Source organism: Babylonia areolata, chromosome 12 (genome assembly GCF_041734735.1).
Source record: "Babylonia areolata isolate BAREFJ2019XMU chromosome 12, ASM4173473v1, whole genome shotgun sequence".
Lineage (NCBI taxonomy): Eukaryota > Metazoa > Mollusca > Gastropoda > Neogastropoda > Buccinidae > Babylonia > Babylonia areolata.
The window spans coordinates 8898217-8908216 of NC_134887.1; the positions used below are offsets into that span (position 1 = coordinate 8898217).

General features: G+C 44.1%; 1 protein-coding gene across 1 annotated transcript in view; it reads left to right on the top strand.

Annotated features, from left to right (window-relative positions):
- Nucleotides 1-10000, top strand: part of LOC143288274 (neprilysin-1-like) — a 54946-nt gene that overhangs the window by 35059 nt on the left and 9887 nt on the right. Inside the window, exons 15-17 of the mRNA XM_076596621.1 lie at nucleotides 2264-2367; nucleotides 5739-5797; nucleotides 9839-9915. Of these exons, the coding sequence (XP_076452736.1) occupies nucleotides 2264-2367; nucleotides 5739-5797; nucleotides 9839-9915 (240 nt within the window). The remainder of the gene's footprint in view (nucleotides 1-2263; nucleotides 2368-5738; nucleotides 5798-9838; nucleotides 9916-10000) is intronic.

A 10000-nucleotide genomic window follows, 5' to 3' on the forward strand; every position in this document is an offset into this window, starting at 1 on the left:
GTCAACTCAACCCTCCTGTCAACCTTCCTGTCAACCCTCCTGTCAACCCTCCTGTCAACCTTCCTGTCAACCTTCCTGTCAACCCTCCTGTCAACCCTCCTGTCAACCTTCCTGTCAACCTTCCTGTCAACCCTCCTGTCAACCTTCCTGTCAACCCTCCTGTCAACCTTCCTGTCAACTCAACCCTCCTGTCAACCTTCCTGTCAACCTTCCTGTCAACTCAACCTTCCTGTCAACCTTTCTGTCAAACTTCCTGTCAACCCTCCTGTCAACCTTCCTGTCAACCTTCCTGTCAACCTTCCTGTCAACCTTCCTGTCAACTCAACCTTCCTGTCAACCTTCCTGTCAACTCAACCTTCCTGTCAACCTTCCTGTCAACCTTCCTGTCAACTCAACCTTCCTGTCAACTCAACCTTCCTGTCAACCCTCCTGTCAACCCTCCTGTCAACTCAACCCTCCTGTCAACTCAACCTTCCTGTCAACCTTCCTGTCAACCTTCCTGTCAACCCTCCTGTCAACCTTCCTGTCAACCTTCCTGTCAACCTTCCTGTCAACCTTCCTGTCAACCTTCCTGTCAACTCAACCTTCCTGTCAACCTTCCTGTCAACTCAACCTTCCTGTCAACCTTCCTGTCAACCTTCCTGTCAACTCAACCCTCCTGTCAACTCAACCTTCCTGTCAACCCTCCTGTCAACCCTCCTGTCAACCCTCCTGTCAACTCAACCTTCCTGTCAACCCTCCTGTCAACCTTCCTGTCAACCTTCCTGTCAACTCAACCCTCCTGTCAACTCAACCCTCCTGTCAACCCTCCTGTCAACCCTCCTGTCAACTCAACCTTCCTGTCAACTCAACCCTCCTGTCAACTCAACCCTCCTGTCAACCCTCCTGTCAACCCTCCTGTCAACTCAACCCTCCTGTCAACTCAACCTTCCTGTCAACTCAACCCTCCTGTCAACTCAACCCTCCTGTCAACCCTCCTGTCAACCCTCCTGTCAACTCAACCCTCCTGTCAACTCAACCCTCCTGTCAACCCTCCTGTCAACCCTCCTGTCAACTCAACCCTCCTGTCAACTCAACCTTCCTGTCAACCCTCCTGTCAATCTTCCTGTCAACCCTCCTGTCAATCTTCCTGTCAACCCTCCTGTCAACCTTCCTGCCCATATCACTCTGTCTACCTGTCTGTCGATCAGTCTGTGTGTGTGTCTATCAGCCTATCGAACGATTCTCCCTGTATTTCTCTCCATCCTTCCCTCTCTATCTATCTATCTACATGTCTGTCTAATCATATATATATATATATATATGTACATATCTATTTGTATGTATGTCAATGTATCAATTGTTTCTGTCTCCTCACCAAAACCCTCAGCTTATATCACACATACTGACATAAGTTTACGGTTGGGCCAACAGCAAAAGTGAGAGCTGTATTTTGCACTGGTTTCTCCACTGCAGCGGAAAATCATTTACAGCTTAGTCTTTTGTGAATGAGGACTTGGACACTGAAACTAGGAGGCAAAATTGCACTGGCTCTTAGTGCTGCAGCAATTTTGGGGGCTAGGTGACATTCGGGAACCATCCCCAACGCCGACTGTCCCAAACCAAAACCATCTTGGCCGAGAGTGTTGGGGGTGTGAATTTGGGGGCAAGACACTCTCCGCTATAGTCAAATTCCAGCCCAGATAGTCGGGACAGCAGTTACCTCCTCTGCTGTTCTGGTGGTCATATCATAGTCGGACACGACTGACTATCATACCTACATACATAGAAAGGCCTCAGGACCACCCCGAAAACCTGACTCACTTCCATGCCCCGTACCCCCCCCCCCCCCCCCCCCCCACACACACACACACACACCATCCCTGAAGACTTTCTTGGTGCATACACTGCAGAATGTGCGCGCGCGCATAATGCGTTATTCTGTGCGTGCGTGCGTGCGTGCGTGTGTGTTTGTGTGTGCGTGTTTGTGTGTGTGTGTGTGTGTGTGTGTGCATGTGTATGCGCGCGCGCGTGTGTATGTGTATGCGTGTTTGTGTGTGTGTGCGTATGTGCATGTGTGAGTGTGTGCGTGTGTTGCTGTGCTGTGCTGTGCTGTGCTGTGCTGTGCTGTGCTGTGCTGTGCTGTGCTGTGCTGTGCTGTGCTGTGCTGTGCTGTGCTGTGCTGTGCTGTGCTGTGCTGTGCTGTGCTGGGCTGTGCTGTGCTGTGCTGTGCTGTGCTGTGCTGGGCTGTGCTGTGCTGTGCTGTGCTGTGCTGTGTGCACAGCTGTACCTGAGGGAGGACGAGTACTTCAACAACTACGTCAACATCTCCCGTGAGAGACACCTGCACAGGTTCCGCCAACTCCGGCAGCCTGTCGACAGGAACGAGTAAGCAACACTATAAACACTGGCACGCACGTGCAACTTTGAAGTTTACCACACACACACACACGCACGCACGCACGCACGCACGCACGCGCGCACACACATATCACAATACAACACAACACAACGCACCACCCATACCCACTACACACAAAATACGATAATATTATACAACACAATACAGTACAATACAGCATAACACAACTCACCGCCCATACCTCCCACACACAAAATACTACACAATACAGTACAATACAGCATAACACAACTCACCGCCCATACCTCCCACACACAAAATACTACACAATACAGTACAATACTACATGATACAACTCACCGCCCATACCTCCCGCACACAAAATACTACACAATACAGTACAATACAACATGATACAACTCACCGCCCATACCTCCCGCACACAAAATACTACACAATACAACACAAAACACATCACAACACAACACAGTACATCACAACACAACGCACATCACAACACAACACAGTACATCACAACACAACGCAGTACATCACAACACAGTACATCACAACACAACACACATCACAACACAACACAGTACATCACAACACAACGTACATCACAACACAACGCAGTACATCACAACACAATACACAACACAACACAGTACATCACAACACAACACAGTACATCACAACACAACACAGTACATCACATCACAACACAGTACATCACAACACAGTACAACACAACACAGTACATCACAACACAGTACAGTACATCACAACACAACACAGTACATCACAACACAACACAGTACATCACAACACAACACACATCACAACACAACACAGTACATCACAACACAACACAGTACATCACAACACAACACACAACACAGTACATCACAACACAACACAGTACATCACAACACAACACAGTACATCACAACACAACACACAACACAGTACATCACAACACAACACAGTACATCACAACACAACACAGTACAACACAACACAACACAGTACATCACAACACAACACAGTACATCACAACACAGTACATCACAACACAACACAGTACAACACAACACAGTACATCACAACACAACACACAACACAGTACATCACAACACAACACAGTACATCACAACACAACACAGTACATCACAACACAACACAGTACATCACAACACAACACAGTACATCACAGTACATCACAACACAACACAGTACATCACAACACAACACAGTACATCACAACACAACACAACACAGTACATCACAACACAACACAGTACATCACAACACAACACAGTACATCACAGTACATCACAACACAACACAGTACATCACAACACAACACAACACAGTACATCACAACACAACACAGTACATCACAACACAACACAACACAGTACATCACAACACAACACAGTACATCACAACACAACACAGTACATCACAACACAACACAACACAACACAGTACATCACAACACAACACAGTACATCACAACACAGTACATCACAACACAACACAGTACATCACAACACAACACAGTACATCACAACACAACACAACAAACACAGTACATCACAACACAACACAGTACATCACAACACAACACAGTACATCACAACACAACACAGTACATCACAACACAACACAACAAACACAGTACATCACAACACAACACAGTACATCACAACACAACACAACACAACACAGTACATCACAACACAACACAGTACATCACAACACAACACAGTACATCACAACACAACACAGTACATCACAACACAATACACATCACAACACAACACAGTACATCACAACACAACACACATCACAACACAACACAGTACAACACAACACACATCACAACACAACACAGTACATCACAACACAACACAGTACATTACAACACAACACACATCACAACACAACACAGTACATCACAACACAACACAACACAGTACATCACAACACAACACAGTACATCACAACACAACACAGTACATCACAACACAACACAGTACATCACAACACAACACAAACCACCATTCCTGCCCCGTATACACAAAATGTGATACATTACGTAACACAACGCAACACTACGCGATACAGTACAATACAATACAATACAACACAATACAATACAATACAATACAATACACGAATACAAACACAACACAACAAAACAGACAGCCTCATGAAACAGCTGCCAATTTCTGGCAGAGAGAGAACACGGGCTCTCAAGGCAATGGATTAAATTTACCCAATTCAAACTAGGCGTGCGATGGCTCAGTGGTTAAAACGTCTGCCAGAAAAGGTGACTCAGTCCTGAAGTGGCGACCACCCTGGAAGCGCGGGTTCGAACCAGCTGAGGACCAGGAAAAAAGAAAAGGCGGCAATACAAGGGCATCCAGGAGTCATGACCTGGGTGCGGCCCGGCCCCCTTAGAGTGTAAGGAGTTAAGGGCCGAAACACTTGACTGATGGGGTTTTTTTCTCTGAAGACCTTGTACTGTCCAGCTCTCCCTAGAGTTTATATGGTTTTGCATTTGTATGGGATAATGAGGGTGTGGAAGATATTGCAGGTTTCTTAAAGTGTTTCAGACAACGTATTATTGATTGCAGGTGGCAAGATTGGCATGATCATATACAAACTAGTGATAGATTCGCACAGTTTAGACTTTTTAAAACATCGCATGTGATTGAGCCATACATTGAGTTAGGACTGAACAGATATATAAAATGTACACTGACAAAATTTCGATTTGGTATTTCTAATATTGCTTCTCATAGTTTCAGGTATAACATTCTAAATGAACCCATGTATACATGCCGTTTATGCAGTTCGGGTAAAGAAGATGAATTGCATTTTTTGTTATGTTGCCCTGCTTTGTGTGACCTTAGACAAAAACTTATTCAACCGAAATATTATAGAGATCTGTCTAATTTTAGGTTCAATTTACTCATGTCTTCAAGACAGAAATATACTCTATATAACTTAGCCATATATATACATGAAGGATTGAAGAGACTACGTACAGTTATCTCGTGAATGTTGTTGAATAATTTGTGTTAACTATTTTGGTTGATATGGTTGATATTGTGCTAACAATTTTTGGTTGATCTGAATTGTCTACTTACTGTGTCATGTCATTTTCTAATTATCATTTATCAATGAATCCCCCTTCAGTAAGAGGCTCTGGCCTTATCTGAATAAACCATTCGTTCGTTCGTTCGTTCGTTCGTTCTCCCTAGAGTTTCTTATTACAATACAATACACGAATACGAATACAGCACAACGAAACAGACAGACAAACATGTCATTGTACCTGTCGCTCCCCACGTTCTACGGTCTGGTCATTCTGGTCGCATCGCAGATGGTCAGTGTCCGCAGCCATGGTCAACGCTGTCTACGACATTGCAGAGAACTCCATCAGTGAGTGTGCTTGACCGTCAGTTAGCTCCTTTGCCAACTGACCACACTATACATGACCACACTATACATGACCACACTATACACAGTGATCATGAAGAGAAGTTTTATCGAATGATTCAGGTGGTCGTTATATCAATAACTGGACTTTTTTTTTTTCGTGTGGGTGACAACTTTTGAAATTTTTATTCAGTCTGAACGAAGCTTACATATTTCTGATTCACTGACTCACTCATACACACACGCATACACTTACAAACACACACACAAGCTCACACTCTCTATACACTTCCCCCACAAACCCCCCGCTCTGCCTGTCTGTCTGTCTGTCTGTCTGTCTCTGTCTCTGTCTCGCTGTCTCTCTTTGAGCATTTCGAATCATCTCAACTATAATTATCTCAAGCTGTAGACAGTCCTCAGCATTAAAAACATCAAAGCCTCTCTCTCTCTCTCTCTCTCTCTCTCTCTCTCTCTCTCTCTCTCTCTCTCTCTCTCTCTCTCGGCAACGAAAACAATATACCAATCAAACACTCAATTGAGGCACTTAAGTAAAACTATTGAAAGCATACTAACAAGTTGATAATTGTCTCATTTGTAATGCTTCATGAATGAACAAAGCCAGGTTGTTCAATAACTGTACTGTTTTCATTTGCAGCAAGAATGGATAATTTAAAACTTGATAGATTATTACAGAATTCTGAAGGTATGTATTTGTCTCTAAGTTCTGTACATTTGGACAAACCAGTATAAAATGGACTTCTGTTTCTTGAACGGAACAACAAAACGGGCAGTTTAAACTATCAAGTTTCAGTTTCAGTAGCTCAAGGAGGCGTCCGAGTCACTGCGTTCGGACAAATCCATACACGCTACACCACATCTGCCAAGCAGATGCCTGACCAGCAGCGTAACCCAACGCGCTGAGTCAGGCCTTGTCGTTTAACTATCCAGCGAAACATTCTGACAGTAACGCTAGCGGCGAGGCTGCCAAAATATTTTACCTGTCTGGAACCAATTGACAGCAAATGTGACAACTCAGCCTCTCTTGACATGGGCCACAGGCCTGGTCAGTAAAACATTCGTATTCGTTCTCTCTCTCTCTCTCTCTCTCTCTCTCTCTCCCTCTCTCTCTCTCTCTCTCTCTCTCAATGAAAAAGGAGGAAAAAACAGAAAAAAGAGAAAAAATATAGGAGAGAGAGAGAAAGAGAGAGAGAGAGAGAAGAAACAAGCAGATGAAAAGCAACAATAACAATAAAATGCGCGCGCGCACAAACACATACACACACACATATTATATATATATATATATATATATATATATATATCAATCATTTGTAAAGAAAAAAAAGGTTTCCATCACAGACAAAACGCAGACAACAAACGACACAAACAGAGAGAGACAGCAAGACAGACACTGAAAAAACAATCAGTGAAAACAACAATACAATGAATCCCACCCATCGGCACAGTTCCCAGGCACAACACAAAATCAACACACAACACAATATACAACACATTCACATACACACAATAGACATCTTATGTATATTGATAGTATGTATTTAATGATTTGTTGTAATGACACAATGTCACTTCCTGCCAGGAATCACACGTGTATAAAGCACACGTCCCACAGACTACTCAAAACCATACTCAGCACAACACTACACACAAGTACAGGCCTTTGGTGGGTTGTGGACACATAACGCATGGCGCCCGAATGCATGTTCCCGGTCTCTGCGTCAAATCCTTACGTCAACGAAGTGTCAATTTCCGTGTAATAGGAGTTATTGAAAGTCTTTCTCCTCGAAAACGCCGTGAATCTCATTATACATCCTTCATTAACTCTTCAATCGTACTAGCTTATGTTCTGGTGTTTTTTGTTGCCGAAAAGGCCGTATTCGTGAGCTTAAGCCGTTTTATTTTGAAAAAAAACTTCCACGGGGTTTAAGGCGGAACATAGTAGGACCGTACCTGTGAGTGTTGTGGCGGCTTAGGCGTGGTGTTGTGTGGGTGGGGTGGTGGGTTGATGTGTGTGCGGTGTGTGATGTGTGTGTGTGATATGTTCTTGTGTCGTTCGACGTGTTTGGACCATCGATAAGTCTCAGGTTGTGCTGTTTGTGGTGTTGGATTTGATCTTGTTTGTCGTAAAAGGCCGATGTTATTTAACATGCTTCCAATGACTTTCAAATTAAATTATTATTTATTTTTTTTTTGAACTTTTTTCAAGTGGACGTCGTGGACCTTCCTTTTGTATTGCGTTGAATTTTCTTTGGTGATGTGTATTTACTTCCAACAATCAGCAGAACTATAGGCATCGGCGTTGTCATGGTCGAAATCCTCAGGCTTTGGCCAAGTACATGTATTATGGCTGTATTGTACGTGTGTGCGTGCATTAATGTTGTTTGTGTTTTTTGTGGGTGGGGGTTGGTGTGTGTTGTTTGTTTTCGATTTTTCTTTCTTTCTTTTCCGACTATATTTTGGCCATGGAAATTTCCGGTTTTTAGGGAGTTGTAAATCGCGACTCGAAACATTGACACACACATCGTTTATCCGTTTTCTGTTCTTTGTCTTTGGTCTATTAACCTGCGGATTTTAGACTATAAACATGGTCCGCATGCTTAAGTTATTTAGTTTTTTTTTTAACAGTATTACATCACACTACAACGACATACCACATCTACTCACATACACTAATGTATATTTATTATATGATGTTTATATTTATATTTTACAGTTCTTGTACTACGCGAAGTGTATTCGTCCTATCGTCAAGTAGATTTCCCAGAAGTTTGCCAAGGAACAGTTGTGCCATGGTCTTTTTACGGGACTGTGTGTGCATCTGTACGGTACATTGTATTTGATTTTTCTTGCGCGGAAACTCTGGTTCCCCACGCTTTTGATTGTTTTTTTTTTTTTTAATATTCTCTTTAACAGAAATTCTGAGTGACTTTCGGGAGCTAGCTACCCAAGACGACGCTGCACAACAGCCACCATTTTTGGTAATTTTCCCTGCGGCGTTTATTTTTACCTCACGACGTGATTCACAGCAATTTTCCACAAACACACCCTTTGTTCAGCTCAATACGCCTAAGTCATGAGCACACAGGGACCTCTACAGCATCATCCGAAGACTACGCACACCACCACCACAAGTGCAAGGGGAGAACACTACGCGCTGACCGTGACGAACCAGCGCGCCAGATCTCTCGTCCCAGGCGGACGTTCCTAGGCCACACAACATGAATGGAAGAGGATAGCGGAAAAAAAAACACACAATACGGACAACACACACACCATTCCAGACGGTAGACATTACACCACCAGGCCACCGCTCACACACCAAGACACAACAACACAGCAGCAGGGCCAGAAAACTATCAACACCTTACTCATTCACATGTCGCAGGTACAAGTTTTTGTTTTCGCTGGCTGACTCATGTTTGGACGATGTCAAGTGTGTAGCTCAGCATGAGTGTGATACCCAATGAGTGTGTACATTGGGTGTTTGTATCTTACGTACATGCATAGACAACAGTTGTGTGTCGCAGGTGGTGTAGGTACAATAGGGGTGACTAGGTAGGAGGAGAACAAGCACAAAGACAAAACAGTGATAGGTTAGTGCAGTGTACAGGAGTGCACACTGATGGTGTAAGAGATGACGTCTGGCAGTTTGTGTGTCAGTGTGTAGTGTACTGACAGGTGACTACATGTAGCTAGATTGTGCACTAAACACGATAAGCATTGTTTTCTCACAGAATGGACACAGAGACGGGGTGGTTAACACAGACTACCTCTTGCACACACACACACTGAACACCGTGGCTGAACACACGCACGGGACGTCCGGTATGACACGCAAAATACAACACAGATAACACAGAAACGTGTCATATACAGGTACGCAGCCACATTTTCTACTTCTTTACATCTACCTATCTTTTGCTTCTTTCGTGTTAATTAGCCCCTATGTCGTAGGGTATACGGACAGTTTCAGGCAGCCCTTTCCCCTGGAGTCCCAGGGGCAAATGTTTCCACGGGTGCAAGTGCCTCTTGCAACGGAATCCTTGATTCCGGCCGCCCCGGACGCCAGCGTTCCTAGACGCCACTTGTGGCGACCCGAGGTAAGTTTGTATGTGCTCTGAGCGTGTATTGTTCTCTGTGTGAATCCGGTCTTTTCCCCGAAGCGTCGCTCCACACCACTCTCCT